We start from the raw sequence: 19,653 nt of genomic DNA on the forward strand, positions 1-19,653 counted from the left end.
GTTCCGCTTTCCAGTCTCTTAGCGCTCCACTCTCTTGTGCCTGTGACGCACATCACATTCTGATTTTATGCTTATTCAAAAACAAAACAAAACAAAACAACCTGTATGCTTTCTCTTCCACCTTTGTGGAGAGGTTTCTGGATTGGGAGATTTTTGATTTGAATTCTCTCTCTCCAACACCAGCAACCTAAACCATCCAACATATCTTACTTTGAACATGGCTGCCTGCGGTTCACCGAGCTCATGGAACGGAGGCCTGCTGGTGGCCATCTCAATGACGGTGCAGCCCAGGGCCCAGATATCAGCCGGGGCACCATACCCACGAGGTCCTCGATCAATAATCTCGGCGCCATGTACTGCAGAGTGCCTATTGGGAAAAAATACAACAAAGATGGTGGGTACCATATTGTTTAAAAACTAAGTGGACCATTAGTAAACGAGTGTGTGAACTTTAACTCTCGTATTAATGACACACGGGGGCCGGTCTCATGCGTAAATGATGTCACTGCATCTCTTCTTTGACCAGACACATGCAAATGCCTTTCTTTAACACTAGTCAACGTTGACAGAGGATCACTCAGCCCCTCGAAGGATAAATGGGCCCAATCTAATTCAATCAACACATATTAGTGCATGGCAGATACAGGAGGACCAGAATGTAAGAAATGTGGTGCCTGACCTTTAGACACTGCCCAGTGGAGGAGACGTGGTGACGAGGAGGGTGGCGACAAGGAGGGTGGTGACGAGGAGGGTGGCGACAAGGAGGGTGGTGACGAGGAGGGTGGCGACGAGGAGGGTGGTGACGAGGAGGGTGGTGACGAGGAGGGTGGCGACAAGGAGGGTGGTGACGAGGAGGGTGGCAGTGGTGATGGTGAATGTAGGAAGTGCTCTAACAGGTATACCCAGAAGGCGCTGAGAACATGGATGGAAAAGTGCTTGATTCTGCCTGGTTTGAGTCAGGGGAAGCTCTAGCTGTGTCAATTTGGGTCTCTGAGAAATAATACCAAGTCAGAATTAGACATACAAGAGATTTACTGCGAGAAGGGGTATGACGGATAAAGGGGGAGGGAGCAGGCTGGGCAGGGGGAGCTGTCAGACTGCAGTGCAGGTCTGACCCCTGCGAAAGGAGCGGGAAGGAAGCATCTTGATGGCAGAGCACCTCTGAGACAGCTTTGGCCAGGCCACCGGGGAGGCCCTGACCCAAAGCTGCCCACTGGAAGAGCGCCACACTGTTTCTAGTACCCTCACCATGCTCGGTCATTGGCCAGGAGCAGGCAGGGCAAAGCATGACCTTGCCATGAACATGGTGGCCAATCCAAACGGGTGGTGGCTGGGCCGCCAGTGAAGTAGACTCCCGCCATGAGGCTCGAAGAGGTGGACAAAGGAACAGGAGAACTTCTGGGCAAGGTGAAGAGCTCGAGCCAAAGCCCGTGGGCGTGAAGTATAGAGTGGACCCAGGAGCGCTGTGTGTTCTGAAGGTTCTGGCTTTGGACTTTCTCCTGTGGATCACGAGCCACCAGGGGCTGCCACAGGGAAGGTGGTGATCAGGGAGGGGAAGGGGTTGCTGGAGAGATGGGGCAGGGAGGTCAATCAAGGGCGCTAAGAGTAAAATCTTTGGTTTCCCTTGACACTAATCCTGAGGCAAGAGGCAAGGGGAATGTGGAAGCAACAGCAGCAGATGCTACGTGCTGGCAAAGAGGTTTATAAGAAACAGCGAACTCAGAAATGATACTGGCCATGGTGTGAACAGAGAACACTGAGGCACAGAGAAATTCCAGTCTCTGCCTCAAGATCACAAAACCAAAGTAGGTTTCCTGAGTCTTGATCAATGCAAATAAAGGGCTCATTGGTTAAAATAAGCTTGGAGATGCTACCTACTACATCCTCCTCCTCTTGAACATCCAATGTCTTAGCAGCTTGTTTCTTTCCCATGAGCATTTTAAAGGCTCTAGGACAGCTCCGACCAATAGGATGTTCTGCAATAATGGAAATGTTCTATTCTGTGCAGTTCAGTATGGTAGCCACTAGCCACGTAGCACTGCTGGGCTCTTGAAATGTGGCCGGTGACACTGAAGAAATGAATTTAAATTAAAAAATTTTTAAATTGTATTTCATTCTTCCTAATTTAAAGTTAAATATACATTAGGTTGTATCAGTGAGTGCAAGAAATCAGCAGGGCAAAAATGATGGCTTTGGTCTCCCGAGCTGAAAGCCTGGTGGGCAAGTGTTCGGTTGGCTGCAGGGTTGGGCGAGATGGAGGCTCGTAGCACTTGTTGCAGTGTCAGGAAATCTCAGAGCCCCAGGAAGGGAACTTTCAGTGACACCACATCCCCTACAGGCTCCTACTACAGTGAACAACAGAGAGAGAGGCCTTGGCAGGGAATGTGCCTTCTAACTAACCCATAATTCATTAACTTAGGAAAGACGTGACGCTGTGCTGTTTATTAGGCTGTTATCTCTCAGCTCTGCTATGCTGGGTCTGGGACTGTGCAAACCACATTTCTGCCTTGTCTGCTGCTCCCTGGTGGGTTGGGAGGGGTTGGAGGGAGAGAGCATGCCTGTGCACAAGCGACAGGAAGGAGAGGTTGGTTAGCAAGCGTCACTTTGGACCCTCAGGTGGTTCCAGTAGCAGCGCTTGGCTCATTCCCAGCTTTTTTGTCCCCCCCCCACTTCCAGAACCGGCCACCTCAGAGTTACGTGCTCCAGCCCAGTGGCATCCCCCACTGAAAGGTTTGAATCCCACCCTCCCCTTTGCTCCCTCAGGCCCTAGGGATGTAGGCTGCTTTCTGATAACTCAGTCCCAGGAAACAGTTCTTTCAACTAAATTCTCTCTGTAAAAATAACTGGGGTGATTTCAATTTTCCTGCCTGGATCCTAATATAATCTCTAAAAGTTAATTCTTAAAAAAGAAAATAAACTTAGAAAGTTATGCAGCAGTAGAAAATAGCACTAAACCAAACTGCAATGGCTTATTGACCCTGACTGAATAACTGTCCTTAGTACAACTGTTTCACAATTGGAGGATTAGTCTGCTTAATGCTAAATTTGGAGATTTTCTTTATATGGAACCATAGTGAACATCACTCTTTCTAAAGGTAGGGACTTAGCAATGACATCCATATTAGTTATTTACTGCTATATAATAAATCACCCCAAAGAAAAATGGAGCTGGATGAATCAGGCTCCCTGACTTGAGACTATACTACAAAGCTACAGTAATCAAGACAGTATGGTACTGGCACAAAAACAGAAACATAGATCAAGGGAACAGGATAGAAAGCCCAGAGATAAACCCACGCACCTATGGTCAACTAATCTATGACAAAGGAGGCGAGGAAATACAATGGAGAAAAGACAGTCTCTTCAATAAGTGGTGCTGGGAAAACTGGACAGCTACATGTAAAAGAATGAAATTAGAACACTCCCTAACACCATCCACCAAAAAAAAACTCAAAACGTATTAAAGACTTAAATGTAAGGTCAGACACAATAAAACTCTTAGAGGAAAACATAGGCAGAACACTCTTTGACATAAATCGCAATAAGATCTTTTTTGACCCATATCGTAATGAAAATAAAAACAAAAATAAACAAATGGGGTCTAACTAAACTTAAAAGCTTTTGCACAACAAAGGAAACCATAAACAAAACAAAAAGACAACCCTCAGAATGGGAGAAAATATTTGCAGATGAAGCGACCAACAAGGAATTAATCTCCAAAATATACAAACAGCTCATGCAGCTCAATATCAAAAAAACAAACAACCCAATCAAAAAATGGGCATAAGATCTAAATTGACATTTCTCCAAAGAAGACACACAAATGGCCAACAAACACATGAAAAGATGCTCAACATCACTAATCATTAGAGAAATGCAAATCAAAACTACAATGAGGTATAACCTCACACCGGTCAGAATGGCCATCATCAAGAAGTCTACAAACAATAAATGCTGGAGAGGGTGTGGAGAAAAGGGAACCCTTTTGCACTGTTGGTAGGAATGTACATTGGTATAGCCACTATAAAGAACAGTATGGAGATTCCTTAAAAAACTAACAATAGAACTACCGTATGACCCAGCAATCCCACTCCAGGGCATATACCCAGAGAAAACCATAATTCGAAAAGATACATGCACCCCAATGTTCACTGCAGCACTATTTACAATAGCCAGGACATGGAAGTAACCTAAATGTCCATCAACAGAGGAATGGATAAAGAATATTTGGTACATATATACAATGGAATATTACTCAGCCATAAAAAAGAACAAAATAATGCCATTTGCAGCAACATGATGGGCATAGAGATTGTCATACTGAGTAAAGTTAAGCCAGACAGAGAAAGACAAGTATCATATGATATTGCTTATATGCAGAGTTTAAAATAAGGGCACAAATGAACCAAAACAGAAGTAGAGTCACAGATGTAGAAAACAAACTTATGGTTGCCAGGGGATAAGGGGGAGAGGAATAAATTGGGAGATTGGGATCGACATATACACACTACAATATATAAAACAGATAACTAATAAGGACCTACTGTACAGCACAGGGAACTCTATTCAGTACTCTGTAATGGCCTATATGGGAAAAGAATCTAAAAAAAGAGTGGATATATGTATAACTGATTCACTTTGCTGTACAGGTGGAACTAACACAACATTGTAAATAAACTATACTCCAATAAAAAAAAAAGTAACTTATTGCATGCTAGGAAAAAAAGAAATTACCCCAAACGTTAGCAGTTTAAAACAACAGTTATGATCTCACACAGTTTCTAATGATTGGAATGTAGGGCTGGTTATGTAACAGCTGGGCCGGGTAGATCTGGCCCAGGGTCTTTCATCAGACTGCAGCCAAGGTGTTGGCTGGGGCTGCAGTCATCTGAAGGCTAGACTGGTGCTGGAGGATTCACTTCCAAGCTCACAGGGGTGTTGGGAAGAGCCTTTGTTTTCTCGCCACATGGGATCCTCCATAAGGCTGCTTAAAATACGGCTTCCCCCAGAGTGTGTAATCCAAGAGAAAGCAAGAGGAAAGCCACACTGCCTTTTCTGACCTAGCCTCCAGGTCACACACCACCACTCTGTCCTAATCTATTCATTAGAAGCAAGTCACTAAGTCCGGGCAGTGTTCAACGGGAAGGGAATACAAACAAGGCTGTGAATACCAGGAGGTGAGGGTCACTGGGGGCCATCTTGGAGGCTTCTGGCCACAACATGTGACTTTCAATTGGCACTCAATGGCTTACAAAGCAGCTCCACGTAGCACTGTCCATCTGACTCTCACAACTCCATAAGCACGGGCAGAAGAGGTATGATGTACTGTTGCTCCCATTTTACATATGGGGAAACCAAGGCCCAGAGAAGCTAGAGAATTCATTCAAGCTAAAGCCCAGGTCTTCTGTCTTCAAAGTTGGAGCTACACACCATGACATCCCTGATCTAAGTAATGGATCCAGGAGAAGCACAACTGAAGAAAAAGCTGCCTGATTAAGAGCAGCTGATGCAAGAACTTCCAAAGCCATAATGTGACTTCTTTCCATGTAACTTTCTTTCCGTATTAGGCCCAGGGCAGTAATAGCGAACTGGGTGCTCCATTTTATTTACTACTGTATTCATAGGGAAACCATCCAGTCACAGCAAGCAGCCAACGATGAGAGACAGATCCCCACAACTATTTCCAAGAGTCAAGGGGCCAACCCGGGGCAGCGTGCACGTTGTGGGTGTACATCAGCTGTACCAAAGACTGGCTTCTGTGGAGAAAACCAAGTGAAGATGCCATGGAGGTGGGGGAGCAAATGAATGGAGAGATCCTGGAAATGTTGCTCGCCTTAAATCTGGCTCTCTTAGGGGTTTCCTATGGTCCCTCAGGTATCTACACGGGTGCAGTGGTGCAGAGTTCAGGACAAGGTGATCAGGAGACCCACAGGCGTCAACCCAGTCCCCTTGGGACATGAAATCCATTGGGGGCTCCTGGACAACGGCCCAAGAAGGATTTTCAAATTATCAGCAAAGAAAAGACATGACACGGGACGATAATTTAGGAGTTTCGACTGAGGGGCCAAGATATGATCTGGATACCAAGACAAGGGGTGAGAGAGGGACCACAGACGCATGTTTCTATGGCGGTCTCAGATAACTGGTTACACAAGCCGTGGGCCCCCAGCCCAGGGGCCTCCCACCCAGATCAAGGGTTAAAAGGGGTGAGAGAGCAGAGCCTGCGCTGGGAGGTGTACCCTCTCTCATTACAGGTGTTGGGGAGGAGCTGTCCCCAGAAGAGTGTGGGCCCATGGCGACTCAAGCAACTCAACATCCACCCAGGATAACTGCACTTTTGAAAGGAGGCCACACATGTTTGCACCTTCTACAGTCCCCTTGAGACAGTGTTAGAGCCCAAAGTTTCCACATTTAATATTAATAAAGTAGCAAAAAGAGAAGTAAGGTGCAGCTTTCCATGCCCCCGGGGTCACCCCAGTTGTCCTGCCCAAGGGATGGGTCTGGAGGGAGGGGCCACCACTTCCTCCCAACCCAGAGCCTGTGAGGGCTCCTCACTGGGCCCACTCAGAGCTCCATATGTATGTGTCCCCTGCAAAGAAGCTGCACAGAGGACTGGTTCCCATGGGAGCAAAAGCAGCTGACAGCAGCAGAGTGGGGACCATATGGTCTGGGAATATCACCGCACCCTCTTGACAGCGGGTAAAAAAGGGACACCAGATGCAAAACCCGTTGCAGAAATATTGCTTTAGGCTCTTGTTTGTTTTTTGGGTTTTTTTGGCCATGCGGCTTGCGGGATCTTAGTTCTCCAACCAGGGATTGAACCCGGGCCCTTGGCAGTGAAAGTGCAGAGTCCTAACCACTGGACCACCAGAGAGTTCCCTGCTTTAGGGTCAGTCTGCCTGCCTGTCTGTCTATCTATCTATTTATTTATTTTTGGCTGGGTTGGGTCTTTGTTGCTGCGTGCGGGCTTTCTCTAGTTGCGGCGAGAGGGGGGAATACTCTTCGTTGAGGTGTGCGGGCTTCTCACTGCGGTGGCTTCTCTTGGTGCAGAGCACGGGCTCCAGGTGCGCGGGCTTCAGTAGTTGTGGCACGCGGGCTCAGTAGTTGTGGCTCACGGGCTCTAGAGCGCAGGCTCAGTAGTTGTGGCGCACGGGCTTAGTTGCTCTGCGGCATGTAGGATCTTCCCAGACCAGGGCTCGAACCCGTGTCCCCTGCATTGGCAGGCGGATTCTTAACCAGTACGCCACAGGGTCTTTTTTAAAAGGAATCCTGCCCAAAGACAGCCTTCCAGGCCTGGTTCCCTCAGTAGAAAAAGATGGAGGGGTAGTTATAATGTGCAGGGTAAGAGACCAGGGTGAGGAAGCAAGGTGTAGTCAGCCAAAGGAGAGGCCCCTGTCCCGGACACGGGAGTTATATTCAGAGGGGTCCGGCAGCAAAGAGTTAATAGCAACCATCGGCCAGACCCAGAGCACAGGAAGCCAGCTTAGAACAGTGCTAGTCAGGTGACAACTTTCTGCCCCTCTCCTCTCCTGTCCACATCTGGTGAGGAGGGAAAGAGGTGAGGGAGGGAGCAAAGACCGACACCCCGACCAGTGGGGACGGGGAGAGGAGTCCACCCTTTAAATGAGGACGAGCGTGTGGATGAGTACAGGCAGAGCCCGGAGATACTGCAGGTTCGGTTCTAGACCACCATAATAAAGCGAATACGGCAATAAAATGAGTCTGGAGTTTTCCGGTTTCCTAGTGCATGTAAAAGTTATGTTCACACTATACTGTGGTCTATTAAGTGTGCAGTAGCATTATACCTAAAAAAAACAACATACAGACCTAAATTAAATAATACTTTATTTCTAGGGACTTCCCTGGTGGCGCAGTGGATAAGCCTCTGTGTTCCCAATGCAGGGGGCCTGGGTTCGATCCCTAGTCAGGGAACTAGATCCCACGTGCATGCCGCAACTAAGAATTCACATGCCACAACTAAGGAGTCTGCGCGCCACAACGAAGGAGCTGGCAAGCCACAACTGAGCTGATGAGCTGCAACTAAGGAGCCCGTGAGCCGCAATGAGGGAGCCCGCCTGCCACAACTAAGAGCCAGTACAACTAAATAAATAATACTTTATTGCTAAAAAGATGCTCACCATCATCTAACAATGCAGGATTGCCACAGACCAATTTGTTAAAAAAAAAAAAAAGCACTATCTGCGAAGCGCAACAAAGCAAAGCGCAATTAAACAAGGCACGCCTGTATATCTGCCGGAACCCTTTCAATGACTGGATTCAGACTTCGTTTGCTTCTCAAAGTGCCATTAAGACTTTCCCTTTGTTTCTCCAAAGACGACATACAGATGGCCAACAAACACATGAAAAGATGCTCAACATCACTAATCATTAGAGAAATGCAAATCAAAACTACAGTGAGGTATCACCTCACACCGGTCAGAATGGCCATCATCAAAAAATCTACAAACAATAAATGCTGGAGAGGGTGTGGAGAAAAGGGAACCCTTTTCACTGTTGGTGGGAATGTAAATTGATACAGCCACTATGCAGAACAGTATGGAGGTTCCTTAAAAAACTAAAACTAGAACTACCATATGACCCAGCAATTCCACTACTAGGCATATACCCAGAGAAAACCATAATTCAAAAAGACACATGCACCCCAATGTTCATTGCAGCACTATTTACGGTAGCCAGGTCATGGAAGCAACCTAAATGTCCACTGACGGAGGAATGGATAAAGATTTGGTACATATATACAATGCAATATTACTCAGCCAGAAGAAGGAACAAAACTGTGCCACTTGCAGAGACATGGATGGAGCTAGAGACTGTCATACAGAGTGAAGTAAGTCAGAAAGAGAAAAACAAATATCGTATATTAAAGCATATATGAGGAATCTGAAAAAATTGGTATAGACAATCTTATTTACAAAGCAGAAATAGAGACACAGACACAGAGAACAAACGTAATGATACCAAGGGGGAAAGGGGCGGGGTGGGATGAATTAGGAGATTGGGATTGACATATATACACTATTGATACTATGTATAAAATAGATAACTAATGAGAATCTACTGTATAGCACAGGGAACTCGATTCAGTTCTCTGTGGTGACCTAAATGAGAAGGAAATCCGAAAAAGCGGGATATATGTATATATATATAGCTGATTCACTTTGCTGTACAGTACAAACGAATGCAACATTGTAAAGCAACTATAATCCAATAAAAATTTTAAAAAAAGAAATAGGGATTGATAAAATTAAAAAAAAATTCCCTTTGTTATCTAAGTGTGGCTGGAAGAGTCACGGGAAAGGACCATTGCCCTGAGCAGGCGTGGGAGACAAAAATAAAAATCAAAATTACACCTTTTGAGTCTGACAGGCTCAACATGTTAGTTATGCACATAAACTCGATTCTCTCAAAGGCTCCTGCCAGCTTGAATGACCAGTGCAAATTAGTATTTAGTTCACTAATGCAGACTTCAGTTGCACTTGCTATGAGCCAGGTACTGGTTAAAGCACTTCATCAATATTAACTAGTTTAATCCACATAAAAACCCTCTGAAGTGGGTATTATGAGCATCTCTGTTTTATATACTTATGAAGAAACGGAGACGCAGCGAGCTTAAGTGATATGCCCAAGGCCACACGGCTAGCAAGTGGTTGAGCCAGAATTTGAACCAAAGCTGTTCACAGCCACAGATCAGAACAGAGTTCCTGTCCCGAGTTCCATTCCTGGGTATCTACCGGAGAGGGATGGAAACATATCTCCACACAGAAGCTTGTATGTGAATGTTCACGGCGTTATCATTCACTATAGTCAAAAAGGGGAAACAATCCAAATGACCATTAACTGGTAGATGGATAAACAAAATGTGGTCTACCCATACAATGGAATACTATTCAGCCAGAAAAGGAATGAAGTACCGATATACACTATATATAGCACAGGTGAACCTCGGAAAGATTATGTGAAGTGTGGGAAGCTGGATACCAGGGACCACACATTGTATCATTCCGTTTATAAGAAATCTCCAGAGCAGGAGTATCTATACAGACAGTGGGTCGCTGGTTGCCTGGGGCTGGGGGTGGGCATGGGGTTGACTGCAAGGTGGCACCTTTTGGGGGTGACAGAAATGTTCAAAAATTGGATTGCGGCGAGAGCTGCACAACTTGGAAAATTGACCAGATACCATTGAAATGTGCACTTTAAATGGGTACATGTTACGATATGTGAGTTAAACCTCAATAAAGCTGTTGCAAAACCAAAAGCAAAGGGGGCTGACCCTGGCCGTAATGGCCCTTCCTCCTGTTCTAGCTGGTTTACACCTATGGTGAAAAGCCTTCAGAGGAACACAGGAGGGGAGGACTTCGGGCCAGGAAGTTGTCTGAAGCCTTTGTCTGTCCTTCCAGGCTCCAAAAGCCTCCGGGCATTTGCGTGGAAACGCCCCACTGTGTCCACCCGCACCCAGTCGGAGTGTGGCACCAGCAGCTGAGATTTCTTTACAGAACCGCTCTGTTTTGCAAAGAGTAATTATATGCAGGGGAATTTCCTACCCCAAATGACACCCCTTCTTTATTATCCCCCAAACACCCCTGCATTATTTTGCAATGCAAAATTCATGCCTCCTCAAGCCAATTACTTGGGAAAATGTGATACGCAATGATGAATTATACATGCGTTTTCTTTATGATTTTTTTTTCTCCTTGGGGATGGTAATTATGAGATAAATTGTTGGGGGTTTTATGTCTTGAAATAACTCCTTACCATATCAGAGCCCCTCTTGCTACATATTGCTAAGCTAATTGGTGGCTTCCAAAGAGAAGGACAGAAGTCATTTTTAATTAGGTTAGTAAAAAAATATGCCAGTCATACATACACACTCACTGACACACACATGCTGAGACATATATATTTATATCAGAAACAATGAATGAACATTCAATACACTCTTGGGGAGATCCCGGTGGGGTCCTTGGTGTAATAGTTCCCCATTTTGAGGTGCATGTACCTCCTCTGGTGTTACAACTGAGAAGTCATTTCTGATGCATCAAAGTTCTCTTTAGATAGAGAACGAGTCTCTACTGTGGGTGTCCAGTGGCTGACATAACAACTGTCTTGTTGAAGAAAAGTCTTTCAAAGCTGAGACATTATTCACCAAAAGTAAAGGCAAGTCTGTCCACTCTCTAGTTTGGTGTTATAGGGATAGAAAACAATCATCTGTCTTTTATAACTTACATCGGAGCTATAATATGATAAGCGCTGTTTCATAATTCCATCAGGCAAGATCTTTGTGATGCTTTCATTACACCCTAGGGGGAGCACAAACCTTTACTTAATCAAAATCAGTACTTCTCTCCGAGGATCAAAGTTTCTGTTTTGCTTTTAAATGGGAATTACAAAAAGCCATAGGGGGCTTCTGAGCATAATTCTACTCGTTGGTGGTGTACATGGAAAGCTAGCTGGCAATTTTATTCCACTCTCTGAATCCAGTCCCTCTCAACACATAAATGATTCCATCACTGACACATGGAAAAGAAAATTCAATTGCTCAAACCCACTTAGAATACCAAACCCATCTTAGAACACCCTAAAAGAATCAGCCTCTCTTGGAAACATATCATATTAAAGCACGAGGTACCAGAACGCCCTAAAGTAACAGGCTATTTTTATAAAAGACCAATAAAATGTTCTAATAAGTTGCCTGAGGGATACTGTTATTCAGAATTACCCACGATTCTGAATAATGTGCTACTAACTTAGAAGAGATGCTGCCACTTTGCTGACTGGTTAGAAACCCTCGGAAAACCTCAAGCAGAGCACAACACCTACTCGACCTTGGAAGACAAGGAAGAAAGTAAGGCAATCTCGTTGCCACAAATAGCTAAGTGCATCATTATGACAGAGTTCAAACACTTTGAAGTTGGGGACAATACACCGTCCACTTCAACTACCAGTTGTCCAGCGTGCACACAGGTGCTTGGTGAGTAACTTCCAAAGGACTGCAGTTGCAGCAAGCCTAACCCCAGGACGGCGACCCCACGCCAAGCTCTGTCTGCTTACCGGCAAAAGTTTCTGTACATGGATTCACTCCTGCAAGACGTTTAGAGGTGCCGAAATCGGAGATTTTCACCACTCCGCTATAGGTATTCACCAGAACGTTATCACCCTTCAGAAAAGGAAGAACATCAAATGCTTAAAGAAAGATTTAAACAAATTAATGTAAAATAGACTTGGACCTTAAGAAATGGTCATGTGTCTCTAGGAAGACTAGACTCTGCTCAATCCTCTCCCCTCCGTGAGCCCGTCCACCTGCAGACACTCCAGCAGCTCATGTGATCTGAGATGCAAAGTAAAATCTCATTGGCTCAGACAAGCAAGTACCTTTACGTCTCTGTGCACAATCTGGCTTTCGCGGAGATACTTGAGGCCTTCCAGGATTTGCTTGGTGTAGAACTTGATGGTGGGCTCCTTCATCAGCCCCCATTTTGATCGCAAAAGAGCCAAAAGGCTTCCTGGAAATGGACACAGTAAAAAAAAAAAAAAAAAAAAACTCATCAGGGCGATGAAGAGTCAATTATAAGGGTTCAGGGAAATAAAGTGAAGTGACGTTTCTAACCTAATGTAAGCACTCGCGCCCACATCACTGTATCTGGGCTAAATGCAGCATCCTTCCTCCCTCTCTGTTGCCTGTTTCCCAGATGCGCAAGCAGCGTAGTCAGAGAAGGGACGGGGCGTGAACCAGCACATCAGCCTGACCAGAGGTGCAGGGTGGAAAGGAACCCCTTGTGACCCCCGAAACTCAGCCAGGCCACCTTCGGGCTCAGCTCTGTTCAGCTGCACAGAATCAGGAAGAGAGCGCAACAGTGCTCTCTGAACTCTGAAGGGCTGGCCTGACGCTGCACGTGCGGCACAAGCGCCTCAGCCATTGGGCTTGGGTCAAAGCCACGCTTTCTACCTCACCCTGAAATCAGAGGTGGACGGGAACAGAGTGAGGGGCCCTTAAGGGAGACAGGGACCCGAATCGGAGGAGGTTGCGGCTCTCTGTCCTCACTGTGAGAAGCTCCTAATGCCAGGTCCCAGGGTCAGGACGGTCTTAACACCCACGCCGCCCCGACCCCAATTATACTATTAAACATTGAACTTTGGGGCCAGAGAAAATCTCCCTTCACTGCCTTCTGACCCTGTGTTTCAGAGATTATTGTCCAGGCCCTCAGCATCAGCTAGTCGCCCTTACACAGGACCCTGCTATGCCTCAGTTTCCCCATCTGTAAAAGGGGAGGTGCACATCTATCTCCAGCTCTGTGGTCATCCTCAAGACCTCACGTCTAACACAAATCAGTATTTTCTGCTAGACTATGAGCAGTCTGAGGGAAGAAGACACTGTACGTCATCATAAATGTAACCCTCAAAATCTAGCGCATTGCCTGACTCTTAAGACATATAGTTAGGTTTTTAATGTCATGGCAGGCTCTTAGTAACTATGAGTTGAAAGAATGAATGAATACAGATTTCTAACTTAAGTTTTTATATTTGCATTCAGATTACTATTAATTTTATCATTATTTTCTTAAAATGAGCACTTACTGAGTTCTTGCTCTCTGCCTGGCACCGTTTTGAGAGCTTTACAAACATTATCTCACCCCATCCAATAAGCCACTGAGATAGTGTCATTATGACTCCAATAATTATTACTATTCCAACTATGACAGTATTTATTAATAATCTAATTTTAAAATTCATTTATTCAGTCAGAAAACTGAGGTCACACAGCTTGCAGATGGAGGGACCAGCTCAAACTAGATGGCTGGGGTCTTCCCTAGTGGCACAGTGGTTAAAGACTCTGCGCTCCCAATGCAGGGGGCCCGGGTTTGATCTCTGGTCGGGGAACTAGATCCCACATGCATGCCTCGACTAAGAGTACGCATGCCACAACTAAGGAGCCTGCCTGCCGCAACTAAGACCCAGCACAGCCAAATAAATAAATATTAAAAACAAACAAACAAACAAACAAACACCAAACTAGATGGCTGGCTCCAGACCTGAGGAACTCCCACCCTCACACTCTACTGTCTGCCTTTGGGGATCTTGTGGATAAAGCACTGGTGTTCAATTTCACTGTCAACGTGTTATTTTGCAATGTCATTTAAAAACACCTCCGTTTCCTCTTCTCCAAAGCATATTTCAACTCCTAAACTGTGAAGGCCTCAAGGCCAGAGACTATGCTTTATTCATTTCTATGTCTCTAGTGCTCGGCCCAGCAGCTGGCACTCAGTAGATCCTCAATGAATATTTGATGATTGAATTACCAGACCAGGAATAGACTGTTTATGTGACACTGGAAAATCTGTATCCAACTCCTCTGGGAAACAAATAGTCTCCCACACCTCAAATGTCTGTCATTTTTTAACGGCAGGATGAATAACGATGCTCATATTATATTTTCATCAGTGATTTTCAGGGTATGAGACCAGAAGACCAGTGACTACTCACCCCCAGGCACCTGCTCCATAAATATCTTAATGTAGCCGCCCTCGAAACAGAGCCCAGCTACTGAACAATATTGCGGTGCCTGAGGTTCTTGTGCAGGGCGATCTCCTCATGCAGAGGCTGAGAGTAACTGGTGAGAAAAACAAAGCCAGTGTCACCTGCCAAATCCCTGGAGCTTGGGGTCCATACAGCGCACCTCACCAGTACCTGCCCTGCTGCTGGCCATCCCTTCTTTGTGGGAATGTTCTCTCCCCCGGCTCCCATGAGACTATTCAGCTTCCCATCTGTACAACAGGGGATAATAATACGAAGCACTCAGGGCTGCCGGGGGCCAAAGTGTGTCAAGTTTCTCAGGCACCCAGTGGAGTGCCTGGTGTGTGGCAAGTACCCAGTGAATGGCTGCTGCTGTTACTATGGTTATCGATAGGGCTTGAACTCTCCAACCACCCTTTGTCTCTCTCAACAGCCTCTCTTCCTCTGCTCCCCCATGAAGGGAGCTGTTCCAGAAGGTTCTGTCCTCAGCTGCCTTCTAGTCTCATTCCGCAGACTCATTCCAGACTACAGCAACAGCCACCTAATGGACCTCCCAGCCTCAGCCTCTGGCCTCTTCAGCCTATTCTCCCCTGGCCACCCTATTTCCCCTTCCTAAAACACACACCCCATCACATCACTTCCCATCCTAAAGTCCACATAAAGACCACATTGTTTAACATGGCACACAAGGACTTTCAAACTCAGGTCATACTACATCTTGAAAAATGTTTGCCTCATCTCAAGAGCCCCCCCCCCCCCGCCCTACATCCTACAGTCGAGTCACAACAGACAATTTTTTCTTCTCTCAGTACACTCTGTGCTTAACAGCTCTGCTTCCCCTCAGCATAGAATGCTCTGGCCTCCTTTTCTGCCAGACGAACTCCTACTCATCCCTCAAAGGCCGGCTCAAAGATGATTTATTTTCTCAAACTTGCCACAACTCAACCAAGAAGAGCAATTCATTCCACTCCTATGCTCTACAAACACTCTGTGAACCTCTGTATTACGGCACCTGTCACTTTGCTCTACCAAACTGGGCACACCCTAACATTAGGACAGTATCCTACTCCCCTTTCAGTCTCCAGTGCCAGCCCAGAATCTGGCACAGAGAAGGTACCCAATATCCTAACTTCAGCCTGTAAATTTAGGGAATGGGACAAAACAGTCTCTAAGGTCCCTTCCAGCTCTAAAATCCCAGGAACGACCATGAGCAGTGAAGAGCTGGAACGACTAACACAACCGATTGAAGGAGGTGGTTCAAGCCAGCAATTTTCCCCCAATAAACAACTGCAACGCCTTATCCATCATGAGAATAAGAGACAGAATACTGGAAGAGGAACTCAAGAGACTGGATCCCAGCCTTGTTTCTTGATGTCCTCGGAGAAGTCATTTAACCTTCTTAGCCTTGGAAGAAGTTGGATGAGTTCATTTCAGACCCTGCTTTATAATTCAAATATCATAACACACAATCCCATTAAAAATGAATAGATGAACAAGTGAACGAATGAATGACAAAGGGTCTTACAGCTGCTAGAAATCACTTGTAATCCATCCTTAATAATTCACTGACCACCTGGATGGAGGGCCATTTGCACACAGCCATCAGTGTCCAGCACTGAAGGCAACGCTGCAGATGTGGTCTGAGCACGCCGGTGGAGCACAGAGCTATTATTTCTTATACTGTGGCCATTACTGTACATGTAGCTTCTCTACAAAAACACTTGACAGTCAACACGTTCTTGTTTAGAATTAGGAGGGGCATGAATTCAAAAAGGAATAAACCTTTAGTTAGACTCTTAAAAAGTGTAGGAGAAATAAATTGGCAGTACTTGTGGTTTAAAAAACAATAGTCCAAAATCTATGGGTGAGGTTGAAGGGTAGGGTATTAATAAAATAGTCTGTATAGCAAAAAACTAAAATTTTTCCTTATCACATTTAATTTTCTGTAACGATACATCTGAATAAGTAATAGCCATTTCAAATTGTTACAATGTGAATTAAAACACTGAGTCATATTTTTAAATATTTGCAAACAAACACCTATGTAAAAATGTAAAACTTTATTTCCTCCTGACGGGTGGAAATAAAACTACAGTCTTCTTTTAAAACGTGACTCTGCAATCCACATGCCTCTAAGTGAAGTTGTTCCATTTTCTCCATCTATTTATAATATGCAGAGCACAAAAGCAGATCACCCTTATTAGAAGAGAATTACAATTTTTTTGATGACATAATGCTTTCATTATGCACCATCAGTGGTGGGCACGGGAGTTGGGGTATGGAGGTGGCAACTGTAGAAGGTGGAAGGCCCGCCCTGACTTGCCTGCTGTCTCTCTCTGGAATTTCTTTGATGGCTCTTCGCACTTGACTGCTCAGATCTCTGCCGGCATACACGATCCCATATGTGCCCTTCCCCAGCACCACTCTCTCACCATTCGCATCGTGGTCATACTCATACTAAGGAAAAGCAACAAGATAAAAAAGCACAGAGCTTGTGGTGGAGAAACCCCATAAAAGCCCAAACATTGTCCTGCAATTTTTAAAAAATTTATGAATAACATTATTTGAGTACCAGGCAGGTCACATTTCTTGGGTTATATACTTTTCATTAAATAATTGCTTTTAAGGGGTAGAGTTGTCAGTTACTCATATAGTCATAACATGATTTTATGAAATAGAATGCAAGAAATTTACAAATACGGCTCATATGTAACTTAGCGGGCTCACCTTTTGGAGAAATCCCCTCACTTTGATGCTGCAATTTAAAACTGCTTCTAAGCATGTCAAGTACCCCAAATAGGTGCCCTCTTACATGATCCCTTATCAACTCGCCAGGAAAGCAACCACCTTCTACAGCCCAGAAAAGAACTGAAGGTAAATAAAACTAAAATTGTCTTAATAGAAAGTACACATGCTGCCCCACTCCTGCTTTTAGAGGTACAGACCTAGCATTAAACACATACTGCAAAGTTCCCCCAATCTTATCATCAAAAATTGTACAGCTGCATTCCAGTTGGTTCTTCTCAATGATTAAAAGAAATGTAACTCTAGACTGAGCAATATTTATTTAAAGCAGAGGCAGCAAGGGATTCTTTCTGTTATTTTCTATGCCCCCTATACCTGCTTACAGAAGTGCACAGAACGCGTGTGCATGTGGACGTGTCCCTTCCCATCCACTTCTAGGGATGCTCACGACAATTAAGGTTACTAGTGGGTCTCATCACTGTCTGATTTAACCAGACATCCGCCTGCTTCATAACAGGCTTTTATCTCCCACCTTCAAAGTGCATCACTCAGTTCGTTTCTACAACAAACTTTGATTCTAAGCTAAGAATTCGAGTACCTGACTCAATTATTAAAATGAATCCCTTTGATATTTTCTGTAAGAAATCTCAAAGAATTAATTTCAGCCCACTTGAAAGTATAGCAAAATCTCACTAAATTACAAGGACCTGAATTAGTGGCAAGTCATATTAACTGTGCAAGATTTAAACATGTGCGTAGTGGTGTAGTCATCTGTGGACTACCACTGTGCTGTCCAAAAGAGCTTACGATGACCCTTTCTTAATATTAAGAAATTAATATTAATTTCTTCATATTATCATATTTAATGTATTAAATGCAAGTAGATATAACTAAAGTCATTTTAGGCATAAATGAAAAAGTCTGCTTCTATTTGCCCAGCTCTTTCTCTTGTAGTTTCACAAACGTTATTAATTAGCATAGAAAAAGCTTTTCCATCAGTTGTACACAAAAGGGAATTCTAGTCTAGTCCATGTCAAATTTTTCTTACACATTCTGGTTGATAGGATGCCAAAGTAATGAGATTTTTCTATAGAGATGCATTAAATTTAATCTCTGACAGTCATGAATAGTGATGGCTAGCTCGTTCATTAATGAGTATTTTAAAATATACACATAAAGAACTTTCACACAAAAAATGGGACATTTTCTTAAAGCATCAAAGACACAATAAATAACTTTTTCCATGTTCTAGGTCTTCTGTGACTCACCTCTAAGGTATCCCCATCGGTCTCTCCCTCCAGCTCCACTGTACTGCCCACTCCACTGGCTGTCATCTCTTTGACCAAAGAGCAAAACCTAGAACACCAAATGTCACAAAGATGCCGCTGATTATGATCACTCCTATTCCTTTCCTCTAACTTGGCCTTACTACATTAAACTGTGATTAAATAAACCAAGCTTTTACAAGTTACGGAACAATCACTCCACTCCTTGATTTGACATGGTAGTGTACTGGTTATCTAATCTAGTTCAAATACCCATATGATACTTGAATCCCCTCTATACAATATCATCACCAACTGGCTGGCTAATTGATGCGTGAACACCCCCAGTGACAGAGAACTCATTACCTCACAAGGCAGCTCATTCTTTGGCGAACTCAATGACAAATGCTTCACTTATATTGAACTAAGACTTCTTTTATGTGGGTCTCATCCATAGACTGCTTAGAATTAGTCCCTTTCTACATAACTGCCCATTAGAAATGTACACAATTTTATTATATCCCTATAAGTCTTTCCTTCTTGTTCCCTCAATGCTTCCCCCAGGACTTGTTTGTGAGTCACTTCACTACCTTGTAATTCTTCAAAGGTGTCCCTGTATTATTCTTCAAGTCTGGTCCCGGGACCAGCGTTCCAGGGGTGATTTAATTAGTGCTAAGGATAGTGGGATCATCACCTCCCAAGTTGCCAGCACGCTAGCTCTTAGTGAGAAATAAGGTCTTGTATAAGGGGAGAGGTGAGAAGGAAATGTGTAAGACGGCCTCATCGTTCTGTTGACATAGACTAAGCTTAATATCAACTATAACCCATAAATATTTCTCACAAATGCTGCTGGGACACATCAGCCACTCCCTAGACTTGTGTAGTTATTTATTTGCATACAAATGACTTGACTCAGAAGATTTGTATTCAGTGTTCTCTCTTAAGGTGGCAGGGAAGAATACTGCATACTTTAAGATAATTTCCAAAAAACACTAGGATGTTCTTTTCTCTAACCCATCCCACCTCTGCTTCTTCTAATTTTTGAAAGCTGGGACATGCAACAGTCAAGCGTCTTAGGAGACATGTGGTATGGATGCAACAGAATAACTAAAAT

General features: G+C 44.4%; 1 protein-coding gene across 1 annotated transcript in view; it reads right to left on the reverse strand.

The window, feature by feature from the left end:
* Positions 1–19,653, reverse strand: part of MAP3K15 (mitogen-activated protein kinase kinase kinase 15) — a 147,966-nt gene that overhangs the window by 11,680 nt on the left and 116,633 nt on the right. The window contains 9 exon segments of the mRNA XM_079911706.1: positions 211–344; positions 347–367; positions 12,070–12,175; positions 12,391–12,521; positions 14,500–14,544; positions 14,547–14,556; positions 14,560–14,626; positions 16,853–16,986; positions 18,543–18,630. Of these exon segments, the coding sequence (XP_079767832.1) occupies positions 211–344; positions 347–367; positions 12,070–12,175; positions 12,391–12,521; positions 14,500–14,544; positions 14,547–14,556; positions 14,560–14,626; positions 16,853–16,986; positions 18,543–18,630 (736 nt within the window).

This window comes from Stenella coeruleoalba, assembly GCF_951394435.1.
Source record: "Stenella coeruleoalba genome assembly, chromosome: X".
NCBI lineage: Eukaryota > Metazoa > Chordata > Mammalia > Artiodactyla > Delphinidae > Stenella > Stenella coeruleoalba.